This window comes from Sinocyclocheilus rhinocerous, unplaced genomic scaffold (genome assembly GCF_001515625.1).
Source record: "Sinocyclocheilus rhinocerous isolate Xijiao unplaced genomic scaffold, SAMN03320098_v1.1 scaffold35, whole genome shotgun sequence".
Classification (NCBI taxonomy): Eukaryota; Metazoa; Chordata; class Actinopteri; order Cypriniformes; family Cyprinidae; genus Sinocyclocheilus; species Sinocyclocheilus rhinocerous.
The window spans coordinates 4106-27292 of record NW_015661991.1 but is presented as its reverse complement, the minus strand read 5'-3'; the positions used below and the strand labels follow the sequence as shown (position 1 = coordinate 27292).

Here is a 23187-nt window from a genome sequence, read left to right as displayed (position 1 = left end):
AACGTCCTCGTATGCTAAACGACTGAACACAACAAACTCGCACAGAAGCACACGTCGTTGCCGGCAGACAAATGAAAACTAAATAAATATTTTAAAATTTTATGTTTGATATTCTCAGACCGGACAGGTTCACTGTTGTTTTTGTTTTTTTTCCTCCAAAAAAAAAAAAAATCTGAATCTGTGTCCGTCTTACACATGATTTTCAGTGAAATCTGTCAACTCAAGACTGTCCAAAATCTCCAGACTGCAAATGCGGACAATAATTCATTCAGCGTTTTTAGGTTTATGATGCTTTTGGGTTGAGCTCAAATTTACTATGATTCCTAAACACTGTTCATGTAACAGTTCTTAATACTTAGATTTTATGATGCTGTTGCCCAGTGACCCGTTTGTTTGTCAGTGACCCACATCTGTCAGTGTGTACATCTATGCATGTGCACAGCAATGGTAATTTTTTATTCATCTCTAGAATTACAATAAATTTGGTAATAACCCCTAAATTTTAAAAAGCAACAAAATGTGCAATGCAGCAGTGTTTGAGCTCAATTGTCTTCTTTTAAAAATTATATGGTTATTTTAAGTGCATAAGATTTTTAATAAATATCACCATTCATGTTTTTTTTACGATTTATTTTTGCAGTTCAAATACTTCTTGAAGTGGACTATTAATATGAGGTCATAAAAATCGCATGCATAATTATAAAAGATTTAGAAAATAAAATTGTTTTTGATAGTTGTAATACTGCATGACTACTTGAACGGTCACGTCAGCTACCCAGTAGCTGCCTGATGATATTTTCAAAATAACTGAACAGGTTTTATTCTTTATAAAAAAAATAATAATTACGTAATTTCACATAAACCTGAGGAGAACCAAATTACCAGAAAGCTCCAGTATATGGCAGAATGTGACTCATCTGTTGTTAAATTGTCCTGGACTCAACTTACAAACCACAAAACTCCTAGAAACAACTTTAATGAAATGATTTAATGTAAAACTTCACTTCATGTTTAAGCAGCATCACAGCCACTATACAACAAGAAGAATCTCATTCACTTTTATTTGGTATTTTTTACATCGATTTGTATTGGCTGTTACAGTAGTTTCATGTAAAACCATGTTCACAGTGGGGCACATTGGAGGCAGAGCATATGGAAATGAAAATATTTCCCATGAGCACTCTCACACACGCACCTTATCAAGACCACAAGTCGTCCTCCAGAGGTTTTGCCCGTTCTCACTTTCTCTCACCTGACAACAGAAACTTTCCTGCGCTCCAAATAAAAACAAAAAGATAAATGAAAAAAGTAAAACAATCCAGCCGAAAAGATTTTAGAATCTCCCAAATCCTTTGACAAGAATCCAAGACTCGAGATTCCAAAGGGCGACTAAGAGAATATGCCCAGTAATAGTTTGTATATTATAAATCCATATATCTTTGTGAAAACATAAAGGTAAATATGCAATGAAGAATCCTTCAATTCTGAACTACAGCCAAAGAAATGTACAGTTAAACTAGAACAATCTAACATCTTACAGAAAGTATCCACACCAGCCCTGCTCGTCCTCCTCACCCAGCTTCATTAACTCTTCACCTGTACGACACAAACATGTGTTTCATAATACCATGCCTTCCTTTTCAATGAGACGTATGCATAGGATAATATAAAACCAGTCATAACCACAAAATCAATATATAGCAGCAGCCCTGCTATAATATAGTAGTAAACATTTGAAGTGGATCAAAAAAAGTTGGTTTTAGGTTTTGATCCACTTCAAATGTTGACTAGTGTATATAACCAGATATAACAAACGTTGTACATAGGACGGTCACTGTGATTTTGCCAAGACAGACATGTTCCTGGATCAACAATATAGACCTAAACCTATCCCTACCTATAATTTATCCCGAAAATCAGAGGGAAATGATGGTTGAATAACAAGGGTGTAGAAGCACCTAACTCTGGTTGTAAGACTAAAATGGACATTTCCTGTTAACTTATCCCTCAATTCTGATTGGTTGATTGGAATGTTGTTCCAGGATCAAAAAGGATGTTGATCCAGGAACATGTTGCACTTGGTGAAATCACATTCACCTACATGGGACAATGACGCCTCAGCCCCCTTCAAAGGTGATTTTAATTTTAGCACTCTGACGTGATGCATAGGCAGGCGTTTTTGTTTTAGTCATATTGCATCTCTCATAATTTTCATATTACATGGCTCTGTACCATACTGTATTATAAATGGAGATTTTTTTAACTGCTAGAAGTCAATATTAAATTATATGCTCACACATTTCCACTATTTTTACATTTATATTTTATTTATATACATTTGCAATCATCTAATACTTATTTTAAATCGCTACTACTTTATTAATAGTTTAACTTAATCTTTAACAAATCTTAAAATGAATTTGCATATTTCATATTGCATAATACCACCAATCAAAGTTAGATTTTTTTTAATATAGTGGGGATGCATTAAATTAATCAGGTGTTAGGCAGTGTAGATGTTTATACTTTTACAAAATATTTCCATTTCATATAAATGCTGTTGCTTGCTAGTCATCAAACAATCATGTAAAAAGTATCACCGTTTAAATAAAATATTAGGCAGCACAACAGTTTTCAACACTGATAATAATAAGAAATGTTTCTTGTGCAGCAAATTAGAGCATATTAGAATGATTTCTGAAGGATCATGTGACACTGAAGACTGGTGTAATGATGCTTTCCCATCACAGGAATAAATTACATTTTAAAATACACTCAAACAGTTATTTGGTATTGTATTAACATTTCATAATATTAATTTTTAGTGTATTTTTGATCAGGCTTTATTGGTTAGCATAAAAGACTTCATTCTAAAACATTAAAAAAAAAAACTTTTGAACAGTGGGGTACATTATAATGTGTTTTAGCATTCTTTTTTTAAAACAAAATTTAAAATTGTAAAATTAAAATTTTACCATCGGACATTTATGGGTTTATACAGTAATGAAAATAATTACAGGCTTACTGAGACTGGACAGAATTTTAAAGGGGTGGTTGATTGCGATTTCACTTTTTTAACGTTAGTGTGTAATGTTGCTGTTTGAGCATAAACAATATCTGCAAAATTACGAAGCTGAAAGTTCAATTCTAACGGAGATATCTGTCTTTTAAAATTCTGTAAGTTTAAAGCATTAACACATGTTAGACTGCACCCCATAAACACAATCAAGCCTAGAAAAAAAACAGTGAACCACCCCTTTAATATTAGTGAATCCCTAATTATCGCTCCAGCCAAATGGCTCCAGACAGGGATGTGCATGACTGTGTGAAGTCAAGCCTTGCAGAGTCAACATACAGTTTCGCAAGGGCTGCAATGATGTCACTTTTGTTGTTTCACACACCCTCATGCCTGTACAGACACATCAAGCATAAACCAGGTTTCAAGCTCAATTTATCTCTATGCACCTACACTCTTAAAAATGAAAATGCCTGAAATATTCTAGCATGTATTCAGGGAACTTTAATATTCAACTGCCTCAAAAACATTTTAGCTTATGAAGGTTTGCTGGAGGAACAATGAAAAAAAAAAAATAGTAGGATTTACTTTGAAACAATTTTCACTCTGAAAATTATAGCAAATTTCACAAATAATTACAGAGAATTGACAAGTAACATTGAATTAAATGTGAAATATTAAGGTTTTTTGTAAAACCTACTTCAAAAAAAAAAAAAACTTTTAAGGGAACGATTTATAGTTCTTGTAGGAACTTAATAGTACACTGTGTTTTTTCCTGTCATTAAAGAAAGTTTCACACATAAGGAATACATAATACTGAACTGAAAACATTAGCTTTAGCATCATGCTACATCCACACCAATAGGTGTCAGTATAAATCCAAGATGACTGTGATATCGGCCAATGCAACAAACACAAATACCGACCGAGTACACCTTTAAATCTACTTTACTTGAGTGAAAAAAATAAACTTCAGTAAATGACCACCAGGTGTCACTCTTGGCATGTCTGCTATTGCACATTTTCTTAGAGCTGCTGGCTGGCATGGATTTTGGCAGTGTCTTGAGTTCATAAATAATCTGAATGTATCCTTTAAGCTTTATATAATATTTAAGGCATGCATGCTGATTTAAAAACCCTCTAGGTGGATCCTGGGACCTGCTCATCTATCCAGTTAAGCTCTTCTCTAGCAAACAAGACCAAATGAGATAGTTTCATTATTCTTGCCCAGGCCAGTTAGTTCTGACCTTGAGATTTGATTTACCCTCATTCTACATTACTTCACAGCTTCCGGCAGCACAGACACTAATGCTAAATATCTTTGGTCTGCTGGCTAGATTAAAGTCAGTCGTTTTATTAGGAAGCCTGATAGGACTTTACTCTGAAGCGAAAACTGGGAAACGATAAAAACAAGGTTGTGGATTAGATTCCTTTTCCACTGGAAGCAAACATTTTGTTACAAGTGTAACAGCTCAGATCAGCTTAATATAAGTGTTTAATTTCTTTGCCCATTTTGTTTTGTTGCTTCTATTTTTGAAAATTCTAGCACAGCCAAATTGTAAAGGAATAAATTTGTGTTTTGTGTCAGTTCAGTAGTTCCAAAGCAGTTTCATGGGTTTTGTCTAAATGTGAGGAAGCAGTCTCAAATAAACCCATGTAACATGTAGGGTTTAATCACACACATGCTTAGATTGACAATCCCCATTTCATTTCATCCTTTCCACAATGCCTTTTGAAATAACTGCACTACCATGCACAGCAAGGCATTGAAAGAGCAAAGAAAAGGGGTTTGATGAATCCACAAGCCGCAGCCATGTGTATGTTCATGTGTGTGGCATTAATAAGCATTAGTAGGGATTAATACCTGCTTTAAAGCTCAGCTCATCAGCCTCCTGCCCAGTGTAATCATACAGCGCTTTAACGTGAACCCCGACTACCTTCTCCTCCTCGTCCACCCCGTTGGCTGCGATGTATTTTTTGGGGCTCTCTTCATCAGACCAGTCCGAGGAGTAGTCTTTACCCGCCCTGTTTGAAAAGAAAAGGAATTAGAAAACTGAACAAACTCATGGACAAATCATTTTAATAGAAAGTGGAAGATTAATAGCTTGGTAATCAGGTGATCAGTGATAGTTCAGCTAAAAACATTTGAAACGTTTCAAATTTATAGAAGGAATTCAATGTTATTTCATTTTTATTATCTGTGGCATGCTGTGGATTATCACAGAAACTAATTTTAATGTCCTTCAAAAATCACATTACAGTCATGCGCAAACAGTTGAAGTATATTTTGGTTAGCGTATGCACACAATGCACATGATGTCAATTTTATCCAGCTCATGACTGAATTGGTGAGTGGAAGTGGAAGATCAGGGTTGCCAGGTCTGCATAACAAAAACAGCCCAATTCGTACTCAAAACTAGCTCGATAGACCCTTCGCAAAAACCCGCCCCCTTCGTTATTGTTGCAATGTCCGTCAAGCCATGGCGCTCTCACGCTACATCATGCTACATCATGTTCTCACGCAGTGAAAAATAAGTCACAGAGCAAAGAGAAAACTGACAACGCACCGACAGACAAGACAAAGCAGGTTACTTTTGGTATGAAACAAAGACTCGGCTTTCAAAATTAGTCGTTTTTAAACAATAAATAACGTTTTGGCGTGGAAATGTCGCCACAATAACAGATCGGTGTGTAAAACTCTCTGATGTATTTTAAAGATTCTATGCCGCGAACTTAAATTTTTTCACATACTTTTGAAAATCCAGCGTTTAGTTGATCCTGATAAGCGCTCATCGTCACAGTTGTAAACACAACGGCTTTCTTCTGTCGTGAGGGGGTTTGGCGGCACGGTATCTTTGTTTCCAGGCGGAACGTTAAAGAACGCGACACACACGTCTCCCGGAAATCCTGTATAATTCAACCAATCCGACGACGACTTCGAAACTCCTGAAGTGTTTCCACTTTTGTGGGCCATATGCATCAGACGTTTAGCCAACGGTCCGTGGGCATGATGTCTGAGGCTGAGACTAAGCGGCATGTGAACCGATCATCTCTTCCTCTTTACTAGTTACAGCATGAAGCAAACATGAGTGAACATCAGAAGGTATCTTGTTTCAGCCGCGTAAAGTCAATACACCCCATTTTTGGAGTTCAAGACCACCGACATGAATCTACTCTTCTGTCTGGTTTGTTTGTCGGACAAAATAGCAGATTCAGTGGTATGATTGGTCAGATCTCCTGTCAATCGAACTCCTGGTGAAGGGTCAATTGTTTACCAAAAAAAACCAACAAAAAAAACAGCCCATGGCAGCAACATAAATGTAGCCCAATTCTACGAAAAAAAAAACGCTGACTTGGCAACACTGTGGAAGATAATGACATGCTCGGGAAGTGGAAGAAAGAAATGCAAAAAAAATTTAAAAGTATTTTTTCAAGTGCAGAATGTTATTAGTCGATTGCACAACAGTGGTCTTTGGTTATAGCCAACAGGAAGAGAAAGCACCTTCCTTTTGTCTGCTGCGACAAATGCAACAAGGTGAGGTCAGAAAAGTTATGCGTGTGGAAATTGGCATTGAGTGGTCAAAAAGTCGCAGATTGGAAAAAAAACTTGTTTTTAACGGGAGGGGGACAGAATATTGTGAAAAATTGTTCCTGCGCAGACCTCAGGATGGAAAAACAAAGTATTGAAGAAGCAACAAAAACAGACACCTATGCTGATCAGCTTGTGTGAGGGTTAAGAAAGAGACAAAGACATTCTGTCAGTGATAACACCTGGAGAAATAGTGCAGACACTGGATAAGGATGAAACTTTATAAATGTCAACAGCATGTGTTGACTACCTGTGTCTGTGCATGCTATCAAATGGAAAACCTTTTGAAAGGCTTTGCATTCGACTGTATGCATACGCCAAACATCTGTGTCATAACTGAAGTTTACTTTGGGCTTAAGGAACAGAAGATTCCAGAGGGCTTAAAAAGCAGATATTTGCAGGTAGTGTTTTTGTTAAAGCACTTATTAACTCTTCCATACTAAAATTTGTTATTTATGCAATAATGGCATCTTAATTGTCCTTTTAGTGGTGGAACTACTTTTCCAGGTGGATTAACTTCTTGTTATGCATCTCCAACACATTTCCACTGGGTGGATTTCACTGTACATAAACTATGTGGTATCCACATGTAACACTGTTTAAGTTTCGTGACAATACTTTCAAAACTGTGTAAAGTTTATCTCAGTGTAATGTCTTGCCCCACAGATGCTGTCAATAGAGCTCAACTTGTACTGAACCCGGAACATTCCTTCAATATTTACTCCAAGAAAAATAAGTGTAAAGCAGTACTAGAAACAAGGCTACATATTGATTTTCAGAGGAGACTGCAAGGAGCAAATAAAAGGTGTAATTGTTAAAAACTTGATTTAAGCATACTGCTCTGAACAATTTTTAGCTTGGAACTAATGTTCACAAATGATTGGCTCTCACAAGGGACTGGGATCAAATGGGTTAATTTGATTAATCTTAATAGCAACAACAACAACAACAACAAAAACTACATAATGCTAATAGATCTCAAAATGTTCTTGTCTTGAAGATATAGTTAGCTCTGTTCCACAACCTAGTGAGCTACCTTGCCATTTGCTGCCTACATAGACAGCTGCCTTCTAAGACAATATTCTAACCTACAGTAAATGGAACCTCAAAAATGCTTAACTTAGAGAAGTTTGGTTCACACATCAAGTGAAATCAGTGAGACTAAAACGTCTTGGTTTATCAAAATGACTGATGAAGAAAAATAAAAATCGACAGTCAAAGCATCCACATTACTGACCCATTTATCTGTTGTAGCTTATACACTTTGCATTCACAAAATAGCCACTGACACAGTCAAAAGGTGCAGTCTGAGAAGCGCTAATTGAATGTCACAATTTTACTCAATGATTTTGGCCCTCCAGAACCATTTCAGCCAAAACCAAAGATACATTTCTGACTGAATCTTTTCGGTTGCCGGAGTTTGTGTATTACTACTGCATAACATTGCTGCCTACTTTTGTAACAACCTTTGTGTAAGGCGTGCATCCATGATTCCTTAAAATACTGTCTAGGTAGGCTGCTAACTAGGTTTTAGAACAGAGCTGTTGTTTGTACTCCGAGAGAGGAGGTCAATAAAAAGAGAAAGTTGCACTGACACTCCCGGTGCATAGCCACTTAGGTTCTCGTAATAGCCATCCGCCTCAAGCCACCTGTGGGTTTAAGAGTCAACAGAGACCAGACTAATAAGCAGGAAGCTGCAGAAGGCCACATTTAATACTGCAATTTAACAGGCATTCTCCTGTGTGCCCGTGTTCCCTGTGAGAGAGATTCAGATACAACACACAAACATGAGTCCTCTAAATTATCTGTACCAGACCTTCTCAGTTCTTTCCAGGCACTTCATTTAGCTAATACCTTTGATTTCCCTTGATCCTGTGTTAACATGCTACCCTAACACACACACACACACACATATATATATACACAAACAGTTTGAATACGCTAACTTAGTGCTAATTGGTGTAGTTGGTTCTATAAGCAGTGAGTGAAGCCCTCAGGGAAGAACTGTTGTCAGGATAATTAAAAAAAAACAAAAAAACAATAGCAACCCTCCACTTCTAAATACAACACTGTAATTAAAAGTTGGATTATTATTGTAGCAGAATATGAAACTCAAGAATCTGTGTATCTATATTTGGGTGGCTGACAAATGTAAATTTTTCAAATATTGTGTGAATTTTGAGGAAATGTTGTTTTCATGTTGCAACAATTTTGTGTGCACCTTATTTGATATAATTAAATTGTATAGTCATATTGGCCATCAAGCACTGTATTGCACTGTATCCAGATCAGTATTGATTTTTTTTTAAAATACACATTTATTAGATCAATTGCTGTAATTGCTAAAATCTCATTTGTCACCATTTTAATCAACTTTTTTTCCCCCCACACAGAACTGAACTGTAAAAAGGGGCCAAAATGTTAAATTTAAAGGTCCAAAAATTAAACTTGATTGAGGGTTAAATGTATTAATTAAAAAATATATATATAAATAATTAAACACATTTTTAAATAATATTTTACATTTTTCAAATTATTTTTAAATGAACTACATTGTTTTTACATTTCAAATTTTTTATTTCAATTCAAACATAATTATAAATTATATTAATATTTTCTTGCGCATGAGCATACGAGCATGCAGTAGTCAGATGTACCTCGTAGTTTCCTGTGGAGTCTTCGGGGGTTCGTCTCCCGCTGAGACAATATTAGTCAGAGTGACCACGTCATCAGAACGACTGTTTCTGTCTCTTCGACTGATGGATCGGTTTGCTTCTGGTGACCACTCCTGTTAAAACATGAAATGTGAAAATCCATAATTTGCATGTAACTAATTTGTGTTATACTCACTACTTCCCATTGCTATAATGTTTAGATTTTAATGATGTATTTAAAAAAAAAGGTATAAATCTTATATATTATTTAAATAATATAACAATGTGTGCACGCACATATGCATGTTTTACAGGATTTGCATGTAACTAATTTGTGTTATACTCACTACTTCCCATTGCTATAATGTTTCGATTTTAATGATGTATTTAAAAAAAAAGGTATAAATAATCGTATATATTATTTAAATAATATAACAATGTGTGCACGCACATATGCATGCAAATTTTACAGGATTTTGTGTTTGTGTTTTACAAGCAATAAGCAATGACAATGCAATAAACAGGCATTTACATTATACTGTCACTGCATTATTTCACACCCAGTTTTCCCTTTTAATAAAACACAAGTTCAAAACAAAAATATACTGTTTGGTGTGTGTGTGTTAATCCATCCCTGTAAATAACTTTTCCTTAAAGCAGAACAAGAATACAGATCAGTCACACAATGTGACTGTGACATAACAGCACTTATATTCACAGTCACATGTGGGACCATCATCCAGTCAGCCTTCGATCACTGTGCAGAGAGAGAGAGTCTGTGCCTTTTTACAGCCACACAAAGGACTCCAGTGTGCTGGCAGAACAGGGAGGATGCCAGAAGATTCCTCTGGAGGTGTCCCTTACCTGGGCAAACCTGACTAAAAGCTTAGTTTTACTGTAGCTCTGTGACTGCTATTCACTCTCCTACTGCTCAATTAAACATTCACACCATGGAGGATTTCTAAATTTCAGACACTCAGATTCCATGACACATCTGTACACACACACACACAGTTGTGTTATGTACAAACCTCATTTACACAAATGGAGATGCTGACACTGCCACTGTGTGTCTGCGTGTGTTTGTGTTGTGGGGAGGGCTGGGAAGGAAGGGGGGAAGGATTGCCATTAGGGAGAGGGATCCAACATTCCAGAACCCACTCATGGGCCGTGCAAAGACAACAGCTCATTCACGCTCAGCCCATTAGAAATTCACCACCACTGGAGCCTGGGGCCCAAAACAGCTCTATGGTTGACAACTCCACAGCAGTGTTTTGGTCCATTAATGCTGTATCTATTCTAAGCAAATGTTACCGTTTATGTTTGTAGTCTGGTCTGTGTGTTACCTGGCATTCTGTGATGTAGCAAATATTCTAAACAAAACAATATTTTGCAGAGCAGAGAACTTACTATACCTCTAACTGGGGCCAATTCATGCACATGCCGGGCCCATGGGTGTTCCTCCACCACCTGAGGTCCTCTGCGTCATTGGCTGCATTGATGGTCTGGCTGAGGTCTCTGTACAGGCCTCGAAATCTGCATGGGGATTTTCCACATACTCTGTCAGGACAGGTTTTTATTTATGCACAAGGAAGTGCATGTTTAAAAAATACAGCCAACATCAACTTTAAATGATGGTTGTTGCTAAGACAAACATCGCTATTAATATTGATCATACCTTTAAAGCAACTCACACAGAAATATTTTTAGACATATCCTGCATAGTGTCAAAAAAACGTTCCATTCAGGGTACAATAGTTTAAGAGACAACTTTGTACATTACCTAATATTAGTACCTTGTTGTAGTAGACATATATTTACTTAAATGGGTAATGCACCACTGGCAAGACAAGCTTTTAATAAAACGTGGGTATTTATGCAGCAGAAATGTGATTTCTTTAAAAAAAAATGTTTACATGACTAGAGAAAAAGAGAGGAAAATGGTTGTCATTCCCTTTTGCCAAAAACCTTGACAACCATAACGCATTTTTGATTTTGGTGCCACTAAGCCAATAAGACAGATTTGTGCAGACGCTTTAATATGTTGTGCGTTTTAATAGACCGGTGACGACCGCATAGAGTAGCAGTATAACAGAACTTTCAAATGCATCTAGTATGATAAAACGTCCCGTCGGATTGCATCAGCTGTGGGGATGAAGACGACAACGCCCATGATTCCACACTCAGTCACGGCGTCATCAAACTACGCCTTTATCTCTTTGTTTATTTTGAATACGCGCCCTCTAGTGGCGAAAATTACATATTGTGCCTTTAATATGTATTGATCGGCAAGTAAGCAAACATTTGCTTTTATTAGAAATAGTAACATGCTAAAACCACCCACTATACCCTAGTATCCTGTTGACGAGTTTTGTTCGGACAAACACTTCTATATTTAAAAAAAAAAAAAAAGTAAAACAAAATAGTTTTTAGTTTCATAACCACTGCTAACAGAACAAAAGAGGCAGGAACATTAAGTACCATGGAAATACAAAGAATGAGGGAAAGAGGTAAACACAAAGATTCTTGTACATGAAACTAAGCTACATATGATTACCACGCAGCTCAGCACCAGCCCTGTAATTACAGCACAACAAAAGTAAACAATTGTGCAAAACTGCAGAGACAGGTTTGAAGGGTGTTGTTTTTGTTGCTATTCTGAACATGTAACTCCACGCTGCTTAAGCTAACACCGAAACACAAAACGAAAGGAGGTATTTGTTCACTGATTAAAAAACAAAAAGGATACATGAAGTCACCCTAGCTTTCAGCTCTTTTGAAATGACCCTGGTTAATAGTCAACGACATGCTCAGAATTCCTCATTAAGTAAACATAATGATAACAGAGAGCCTGGAAAAACAAATAAGCACTTATTAATGGTTAACATTTATTTCAGTTTTAGTTATGAGACACATAAATGACCAGAAACTATTTCAAGAGCCTGAGGTTACTGAAATTGCTGATATAAATCAGGATTTGACATTGAGTAAAGTTTGAGACGGAGCTCCCCATTTGTCTGTCATTTTTAATTGAACAACTCAAAACTGTATTAATGGTTAACATTTATTTCAGTTTTAGCTATGAGACACATAAATGACCAGAAACTATTTCAAGAGCCTGAGGTTACTGAAATTGCTGATATAAATCAGGATTTGACATTGAGTAAAGTTTGAGACGGAGCTCCCCATTTGTCTCATGTCATTTTTAATTGAACAACTCAAAACTGTCGAAATCTGTGCCTGTCATTCTCTCAGTGGCTCGGTTTCAAACTCTAGCAAGCCACCCAACTAGACAGCATTTGTAGACTGCTCAAAACAACTGGAAGCTAAATTCTGCTGCCTTCTTAGATATTCAAATCTTCATGGATAAACTCAGCTAAAATAAACTAGCAAAGTACATTATTCTATCCAATTCCAAAAGGTACCGAAGAAAATATCTATTACTATTAAAAGTAGGAAAAAGCAATTCCAGAATGCACTGCATCAAGCTCAGTGAACAAAATTGGTTGCATTTTATTTTACAGTACGTGCACTTAACTGGACTTACCCAAGAAAGTACTGATAATATAACTACATGGGTTAGGGTTAGGTTTAGGGATAGGTTCAGGGTAAATACCTAGTTATTATCCAGTAATTGTAAATATTATAACAAGTGCATAGTATGTACATGTGGAACAGGACTGTGAAATAAAGTGCTACCATAAAAAAATTTATCCAAGATGCCATAGCAAATCTTGACAAATTATATTAATTCAAAAAGTACTTACTCAATGAAAACTATTTTATTGTAATAAAAACAGCCCATTTGACCAAATATTTGTTTTTATGATTAGACTATTGTATTTTTAGCTCAAGTACCATTAAAAATATTTATAATATTAAAAATAAGCAATTAATTGAAAATTATTTATTCCACACAATACATTTTTAAACAATATTTGTTTTTTATGATTATCAGCGTCTTGTTTAGCTCAAGCAACATTGCTAACTCTATAGGTCTTAGTCGGGGTAGATGCTGTTTTAAATTTTACATGGATGAAAACAAAGCTATGAGGGATAGACTCCTTTACCTAAGCCTTTACAATGGCACACACTGTATGATTTATATAGGGATTTGTCTACTGAAAGTCTTTTGGAAAGATGCATCGTCAGCTAAACAATCGGTATGTTGTTAAAAAACAGTATAATCCATTTAATACACTGTACTTCTATTCGTCAAAGCCTCATTTTTGCATGTCAGAAATGAAAGATGGCTCTACCCTGACTAAGATCTATTGGAAGTGGCCTTCTAAATACCTTGTTTTATTCAAATTCTATAGAAGTATCATATGTATACTTTGTGGATAAGGCAATCCCAGAATGCACTGTGACAAGCCAGTGAGAATTATTAGCCAAGAAGCTGGTTAAAGTCAAGGAAAATGCAGATTATTCATATCTGCATACTATATTAAATACTAAAACAAACTGATTTAAAATACTGTAATCTAATTAAAAATAATTTTACAATGCGTGTACTACATATTTATTATGCATAGTAAAGAGTCATTAGCAGCATTAGATTCTACTGGACTCTTCTCTAAATCGCTGAAGAACTGTTTGTGTGGTGCATGTGATTTGTTGTCGATGAGTTTCAAATCAAATATTTTGATTAGGATGCTGTCCAAGAAGATAAGTATCTAGTAAACAGTGAAGCAGAGAGACTAACCCATCATTGCTGGAGAGGTCCATGTGCTGGTGTATGTCCTGCAGCACTTCTTTAAAAAAGCGAAGCCTCTTTTTTTCTGCCTCCTGTGTGATTTCAAACACTTGCTCCATGTCTTCCATGTAACGCGGGTTACAGCGATTCAGCTCGTCCAGGGCTCTCTCATAACGCTCCTTAGCCTGAGGGAAAACATCCAAACAGATGTGCAAGTTCATGGGACAGAGTCATGGGACACAGTTTACAAGGTCAATTCCAAAGATCATAATTTCCTGTTCAGTATACTCAGAATACATCTAATGGAACAGTGCATATTCACAATGTTTGGATCGAGAATTGTTGAATCTGAAAAAGCAAGATGTACCACTTTCTTCATTTATGAGTCCCTTTGGATCAAAGCATGTGCTAAATGAAATGCAAATGCACTAATATGAATTTCATGACTGTCTATAACAGACAATAAAGTCTGCTTTTATAAATGATAGAAAAATTAAAGCAAAATCCTTTTAAATACATAAAATCGGGTGATGTTTCCCTTTGAGGAGACAGAAACTGCAGGAAGTATATTTTTATGAATGAAACTACACATTCAACAACATGTTATTCACACCCATAATTTTGCATTGTCACAACAAGTCCAAAGACATCATCACAGGGGCCTTACCGTTGACACAAGCAACAAACAAGCCTTGTCTTGTCTAAGTTTATGGAAATTCTGTCATTTCAATCCCCACCCATCTCCTTCAGACTAGACATGGACAGTTGCAGACAAGCTAATACAGTAATTACCAACGTAAAAATTACTATAATCCTTAATAAAACTGAAAAATTGTTGTGTCTGTGCTTTTTCTCATGCTACCTTCTCTGCCTCTTGGGTACATTTCTCCAGGCGTTCTGTGAACTTGCGGACCTCTTCTGGGGATTTGGTGGGGTCAGCCTTGGCATGAGTTTCACGGGTCAACGCCGTGCGCTCTTCCTTCCGGGCTTGGTGATAACTCTTTTTGGTAGACTCCACCTACCGCAGAGAAGATATTTACACAACAGTATATTTCTTAATGAGTAAATAATATGGCTAAGTACAAACATGATTCTCTTTAAACATTGTTTAAAAGGACAGCTAACCCAAAAACAAAGATTCTGCCATCATTTATTCATCATAATGTTACACCAAACATGTATGGTGGTCAAGCTATATACTAAGCTATCATATGGCCTTAGAAGACTTGAAATATAACAAACAAATCATATGAACCTTCGTCATTTGGTCAGCTTGACAATCACTGGTCACTGATTACCATCTACTAGTTGATGAAACTAGTTGAAAAAAAAGAGATTTCTGAGTTATGTCTAAGATTTCTGAACTAAATTTACATTCCATAAAAAAAATTGAGTTTAAGTGCCATTACTATGAGTAGATGATAACATCAGATCAGATCATTATGGGTGAGCTGCCAATTAAAAAAAAAATAAAAAAAAAAATAAATTAATTAAAGTAAAAAAAATTTAAAAAAAAAAAACACACACACAACAAAACCAAAACAACAAATCAAACGAAAACACAAACGCAAAAAAAAAATAAAAATAAAATATTTGCCATTGTTTAATGGATGAAATCCATACTAATGACTTTGTATTCTGCACAGGAGGAGACTCACATCCTTCAGTTTTCGGACCCAGGGTTTCTGGGCCTTGCGGAAGCCTTCGTCGGCATCTTTGGTCTCACGGAATCCACCAATCATTTGCTTGTGGAAGGCATCCTTCTGCCAGTTTCTAATCTTTTCGCTGTCTTCAACAACCAGTTTCTCTTTTAGTTCCATATGGATCTCACTCAGTCTGTCTGCCGCATTCATGAAAGCATGCCAGGCCTTTTCCAGAGTCCCATACTGTGAGCCTGCAGGACAGAAATAAGAATTTAGCTTTATCTGTCAGCTCCAAACACTGGATAATTGCTTAAAAGCCCAAGTCTACTGTATAATAATTGTAGGTCTGTGTGTCTGCCCCTTTAAGGTCACGTGGTCTGGTTAGTGAATATGTGGCCAGCCTGAGGCTCTCACTGGGAGGTAATCCATTCATATCCTATGACTTTTCTTAAGGCCAATACAAAATACTGTGGTTTGTTTAAACTGCATACATTTACGGTTTATTTTTTAAATCAAACATTTAGGATTTACTGTTTTGCTGTTATTTTTTACAAGTGCTCAAAACACATCCATGCATGCAGGTAGTGTAGTCAAAATCCAGTATATACAATATACACCGGTTGCTAATGGAATGATGAATGATATAAAGTGATAGATCACTGACACATGGCACAACTCCATATTACACTTTCATACCTTCTTTTCCCCAAACGTAGAAACTACTGTGCAACTATTAAGGGTTTGGCAGAAGCACTTATCAGCTCATGGGAACAGAATGTGTTGATGTAACTGTAGAGGCATGCATCTATCTAAGGAGGATGAACGATGAGACTCAAAGTCATGCTCACCTTTCTCCACAACACCCCTCCATTTCCTGGCCCAATCACTCAGCTGCTGGGAATAGCCCTTCTCAATCTTGGCCCGCTCCTGGAAGCAGCTGACCAGCTCATTGCATAGTTTGTAGCCATCGTCAATGCGTTTTACCGTCCTCTTGTAGTTCCCAGGCTGACAAACGAAAGTCATGTTAGAGTCATTCCATTTCTAAATCTGACTGATCCGGTTCTCAAGTTTAACTCACTGACTCAATGATCTAGTCACAACAGTTAACAGCAAGGATTATCAGTGGATTAGTACATTACAGTCTAATAAAGGTTAAATGTAGGATTTTAGAATTAGATTCATTATGATTCTAACTTAAAACCGAAATGAAATTAAACGAACAGTATTTATACTTCTGTTATCAAATGAAATGAGAAGAAAGGATCTACAAAAGCATGGCCTTTATAGCAAATCTCATAAAACTTGGGGTAAGCCGTGTCATATCAAGGGGTAAGCTGAATTATAAGCAATTGTAACATTTTCTAATAGTGTTTGTAATGACATTTCCTGCATTTGAAGGCAAAGCTCACAATCACCAGCTATTAGTTGAGCCACTGACATAGCTTACCCCAAAGCATTTGGCAAACTTTACCCTAGCTACCATTTAAAAATAAATAAATAAATACATAATTAGCCATGGCTAATCTTTATATTGTTACAGTTTTATACAATGTCAATTGACCAATACATTTGATATAACTTTTTACACCTGGTAGTGACTAAATTGATATTATATTATAAACTTATAGCATAATTTTTTTTCCATGCGCATCTTTCAATTGCAGGCAGCTGTATATGAAGGGCCCTTACTAAATACATAATGATACAAAACAATAAGCACAGTTTGTTAGATTAGGGGAGCAACACACTTACATAGTGGCACAATCTCCCCCATTCTCCTCTAAATTACTCTCTGCATTACAGTGACAAGAATAATGGCAAAATAAACATTTCACTTTCACTTTACTATCTAAAAGCACTTCACATCTGTTAGTTTTCTCCAAGGCAAGTATAGACGTGATCCAAGCATGCTTGAAGAAACAGTGGAGAAGGGGTACAACTACTACAAATCTCGCCAGGGGCGGAAACCTCTTAGAAAGCTCATGGAAATGTCAGATCTGCAGGGATCCGTTCCTGTAGTCTTTAACTCCCTGGCTGGACGCCACAGTATGCTGCCCACTCTGCAAGGAAGATCTGTGTGCATATGTGCATTTGCGGTTGGGGATACTTACCTCCCAGAAGCTGTCCCAGCTCCCAACGTCTTGCAGATCACCGTTGGAAGACATTTTGGGGTCACCCTTGCAGCACGGAATGATGGCGGCTGTCTGTTAAACTGCAAAGAACAAGACATGAAATCAAATAGAGCCAACAACCGTAGTCAGTAACAGCAAAATTGTTACAACAAATTAAGACAACCAAAGACAGCAGTCTTGCCAGAGAAGAAACCAGTTCATCCAGTCTCTGCTCTACAAGGCACAGGCCTTGTTCATGTTCAATCCAAAAAACTAAGCAAAGGCAATTCAAAATATATTCCATAAACACTTCACTACGGTCTTGCCAGCAACCTGTTGTGACCCGACACTCCTTGGCCTCTACGGTTAAGACATCTGCCCAGGCAAAGTAATCCTGTATTCCAATTCAAAGGAGAAGCCAGCGTAGGCCAGTCTCACTTCTGAGTGGCTTTGTGTCTGCCTAAGGCAACCTAGGAAATGCAGAAGCTTCTCTGCCCCAGTCTGGGTGGAGTAAAAAAAAAAAAAAAAAGACTGATGCCACAGTCACCCAGGTCCTCCCACTAATTTGTTTCTAGTTGAATGTTGAAGAAACTACCAAAAATAAAGGTTCTTTATTGGCATTGATTGTTCCATAAAGAACCTTTAACATCCACAGAACCTTTCCATTGCACATAGGATTCTTTATAGTGGAAGAAAGACCTTTAGATCATTAAAATGTTCTTTACACTAAGAAAAAAAAATGGTACTTTTAAGAACTGTTCACTGAAAGGTTCTCTGGAGAACCCAAAATGGTTCTTCTATGCCATTGCTGCACACTCTTATAAATAAAGGTACCTAAAGTGAGGGTTTCACATTATACTCTTAAAAAATAAAGGTTCCAAAAAGGGGGTTTTCACAGCAATGCCATAGAAGAACCAGTTTTGGTTCCCCAAAGAACCTTTCAGTGAACAGTTCTTATAAGAATAATTTTTTAGGGTGAAGAACATTTTAATAATCTGAAGAACCTTTTTCCACTGTAAAGAACCTTTTGTGGAATGAAAAGATTCCATGGATCATGGTAAAGGTTCTTTGTGGAACCACTGATGCAAATAAAGAACCTTTATTTTTAAAAGTTTAGAGGCATTTGACCTGGGTAGTAGCCACCAGGGCGATCTCTTTAGAACCAAGTATTGCATTCGCACTGCTGGTAGGAACCCTGAAGTGACAAAAGCCGGCTGACAGTGACATAATTTAAGTGTTACATTCAACAATGTCAATAACTAAAGGACGGAGAAGTGTCTGGACTTCGCCGTCAGTCCATCTATTTCTGTTTTCCATATCTGTGGAGTTAGTTCATGGAGTAAGTATATGTAAACTTTTTTTTTTTAAATGGTGGGTGCCATTGTTTTGTATGGCATGCGTTCAGCCAAATAATATACACCTACATCACTAGGAGTTCCTATTGTGCTGGGTTAGTCCCTACTAGACCCTATTAATTAATGTTCCTACTTCCTATAAATAAATCAAATCAGGTATTTCCACCAATAGTTAGAGGAACTATAAAAACATTCATCCAATGCCATAGAAGAACCAGTTTGGGTTCCCCAAAGAACCTTTCAGTGAACAGTTTTTAAAGAACCATTTCTTAGTGTGAGGAATATCTGTATAATCTATTTTCCACCATATAGAAACCTTTGTGCATGGAAAGGTTACATGGATGGTACAGGTTATTCATTGAAACATAAATTCCAATAAAGAATATTTTTTTAAATAGTGGAAAATCCCCTTTTATGTGAGCTTTATTTTTTAGAAGTGTAGCAAGATAAAAATATGTCCAATGACATGGAAGTGTCCATTCACTATTGCTCACAGGGACACTATGCCTCTCAGGCACTTAATCATCGCCTTAAAATAACCTGTTTATTAACGCACAAACTGCTTTGGCTATTGCATAAACTATATTTAGTCCAAACAGAACAAGTAGGTGACCACCTAATGAACCTTGTACACGCTCTTCCCGTGCTTGTATACATTTAGCACTGCTTCTGGCCTTGGGTTCTCTTCATATTGTCTGAGCCAAGGTCATATAGCTTCCTCAAACAGACATAACAAACGCGAGGAAGGAGTGGGATCGGCCTCACAGAAGCATCTGCTCCCAATTTAGGCCAAACTGGCTATGCTAATGGGAAATTAGCATCCTCAAGAGGGGCTTGGGAGTGTTGAAGAGCATTTGCTGTAGATGTACTAGTTTTGGCAATTCATTCAATGGTTTGTTAAATCCTGCTTTTCAATATCTTTTCAAATATGACACAAAGGACAGTATATCAACTTAGTAAAGTATATTAAAAAAAAACCAACATAGGATAAGACCATCTCAGTTGAACTTCACAGACTTTACTAAAGGAGTGCCGTAGCGCACATGTCAAACAGATGGAGTGGAATTATAATAATTAAATAGGAATGCAATAATTCTGAATAAATGAATGTTAACTTAAAGGAATTAATCAAAAATCAACAACTACCATTACAAGATAATTACAAAATGATTTTTGGTTCAGCATTTTAGAAACAACTGCTTTTACCATGCTAAAAGTCCAACAGTTTCTGTCAGCATCCATGAAGATCAGTAGGGCAAATAAGGAGAAGTCTTTGTTTTTTCCAGCAAATAAAAAGAGCTTGGATTACTTCCCCTGAACTTCCTCCCTGTGAAGGCAGGGGCGGGAATGGAAAGTCAGCTCCTGATGATAGTATTTCCCACAAACATGCCAGGAGGAGCGCTGATATGAGAGCTTCACTTGAACCTCGTCTGCTAATTTAAAATCCAAGTCCGGAAATACCATCATTGGCACAGAATACTAGCTCACTGCTTATGGTGTAGTATGCATAGAATGCTGTCTACTATTAAAAAAATATGAAACAGTAAATATTATGTAACAACACGCATTCAAAACAGTCAAATGACTTCATTAAGGCAAGACACCACATGTGAATAGGGTAATATTGAATAGATATTACCAAACTTCCCCAGATGATTGATCACAGTACATTAAAACAACTGTTTTGTATCACTAGTCATCTGTAGTTATGTTTAAATATGCAAACACTGCATTATCGAATTAAATATGCACTAATTTGCATACATTTAGAGACTAGAAATCTGGGCCCGTAGTCCCGTATTCACAAAACATTTTATCTTACCACTAAGGAGTTATCCTAAATAGCAGTAAAAGTTTTTAGCTAAGAGTTTTCTCTTAAAACCTATTCACAAAGCTGCTGAGACAAACTTTTACTAAGGAATAGAGAGAAGTCTTAAGCTAAGAGTAAGGGCGGGGTTGACCTCGTTGCTATGGATGATGTCAGCATGCTTAGTAACTATGCACACAGTGATTGGCTGGTAGGGGAGGAGTCTCTGTCAGAGATTAATTCATAGAAATATTGTAGAGCGCAATATTATGTTGCCATATTCAAATAAAGATTTTAAAATGCAAGTGTCATGTGTCATATATTCTGAATCGCCTTAACGAGTCGTCATATTTTCGAATCTTTTGTCTGTTACTGATCAATGTCACTGGGTAACACATTTGCATAACCCCCGCCTGCCCACGAAATACGAACATTCTGCTTCTTTTGTTTTCATTGCCAAGATGATGATGTAAAGAACCAGTAGTTAAAATTCAAACCTTTTGTTTTGTGCTCGTCATTTTACCGAGAACTGCTTCTCTAATCTTGCCTTTTATCTTCTTCAGCTTCTAAGTTAATCTTTATTTGGACCAACAAGCGTCTCCGAACCACAACCTGTAAGTACGATTGATACGTGTGTACATTTTCAGTTGAGTGCTCAAAATAGCAAGTTGTTTGTGCTAATATGTGATGCAAGCCTATACCTAGTGCAGCATTAGGTTTCCAGGTAAACCATGATATTACTGTCTTACTGAAATAGTTTTGATAATTCACTGTGAACCCACTATTTCCTAAGAATGTGTCGATTAATGTAGACTGTCGTTGTTCTAATAACTTCATTTAATAATAAAGAATGTAGTGTAGCGCACAGACTTTATAATCATTGTGAAATTGCTGTTTATTTTGCTGCACTGTCAGTTACAGGGATAATGCAGGAAGTAAAAGACCCGGTAGAGCTAGACAAGCGAGTTAGTTGCGCCTGTGATACAGCTGTTCTGCTTTCTAATTGAAGGTTCAGACACGGATCGTCTTTTGTCTGTCGTTCTTCAGACATTACAGTAGACATATTGTGGTTTACAAACAGTACGGTTTCTTCAGTTAGTCACGTTAGCACTTGGCTAACGTATCCACCATTATTGTCTTATGCGTTTACAGTTTAGCAACTAAACTTTAGCTGATGGCACGATTCGCTTGCATAAGTGTTAAACTAAATGTTAAACTATATTATTGTTTTATATAAAGGTAGCGCTCGCAAACTTGCTCAAGTACTTCTCTCTGTGCCAATCAAAACAGGCTTGGCCAGCTGACCAATCAGAGCAGAGTAGGCTTATGGAAGGGAGGGGTTTACAGACAGATGCTTCGATCGAACCGTTTCAAAATCATTGAGAAATGACTCCAATATTAAATGTATATTCTGAGAAAATTACAATGTTTTCTGACCTTAGATGCATTTAAACCTGTTGTAGGGGACTCCAACACAATATTAGGACACTTTAAAATACCATATGACCTGCTCTTTAAGGTGTCCTTGTTACAGTGTAATTATACATTTAAGTACGGAGTAAAATCAATTAACTACATGTACTTACTATATGGTTAGGGTTAGGATTAGGGTTTGGCTTAGGGTTACTTGCATGTAATTATGCATAATTTATAGTTATTTTAATAATAAGTACATGTAACCTGTGTAACAAGGACACCTTAAAATAAAGTGTTACCGCATTTTGTTGACATACAAGAGTAGGGCTGGGTATAGAGTTCGATACTTTTTAGGCACCGACCGAATTGCCTCGATACCATCGAGTATCAAAAAACGTCTCGTCGTTCGGTACCAAATTTCGATACCTAAGGGGTTAATCTCATCAACGTCAGAGAGCCAATAAGCCTGCAGCACTAGGCGTGTTTGACTAGAAGCGGCACGGCGCAGACCGATCAGTGTTTAACATCTGCGAGAGCGATTCGAAAGCGTACGGAGCAGTCTGCTCTCTATAGCTCTCGTGGTACTGTAATACACCGATCGGTCTGCACAGTCGGTCCGCATCAAGTCGAACACACCCAGAGAGTGACGCACACGTGAGGCTGTAGTGTGAATGCGTCCCAGCCCCCTTAGATGTAAGGCTACATTTACACTGGTGCGTTTATGTTTTAAAATGAAAACGATCCTCGTCATACTGGCGTTTCCACTGCGTTTCAAGCCGGCTTTCCACTATCTCCGACAAGCGACAGACCGGTCATTAATTTCCAATGGAGAGTAGCGCGGGAGCTGTGTAGAGTTTCAATCATATGAAGATGTCCGTTCATACTACAAGACCGAAAGCG

General features: G+C 37.0%; 1 protein-coding gene across 1 annotated transcript; it reads right to left on the bottom strand.

Annotated features, from left to right (window-relative positions):
* Window positions 1-1546: 1546 nt before the first annotated feature.
* Window positions 1547-20500, bottom strand: LOC107727096 (protein kinase C and casein kinase II substrate protein 3-like). The gene is made up of 10 exons (XM_016536860.1): window positions 20271-20500; window positions 17710-17810; window positions 16447-16603; window positions 15614-15849; window positions 14818-14973; window positions 13965-14140; window positions 10675-10795; window positions 9263-9393; window positions 4954-5041; window positions 1547-1596 (listed from the first exon to the last, which is right to left on the bottom strand). The coding sequence occupies exons 2-10, from the start codon at window positions 17761-17763 to the stop codon at window positions 1585-1587; spliced, it is 1131 nt and encodes a 376-aa protein (XP_016392346.1). The 5' UTR covers window positions 17764-17810; window positions 20271-20500; the 3' UTR covers window positions 1547-1584.
* Window positions 20501-23187: the final 2687 nt, after the last annotated feature.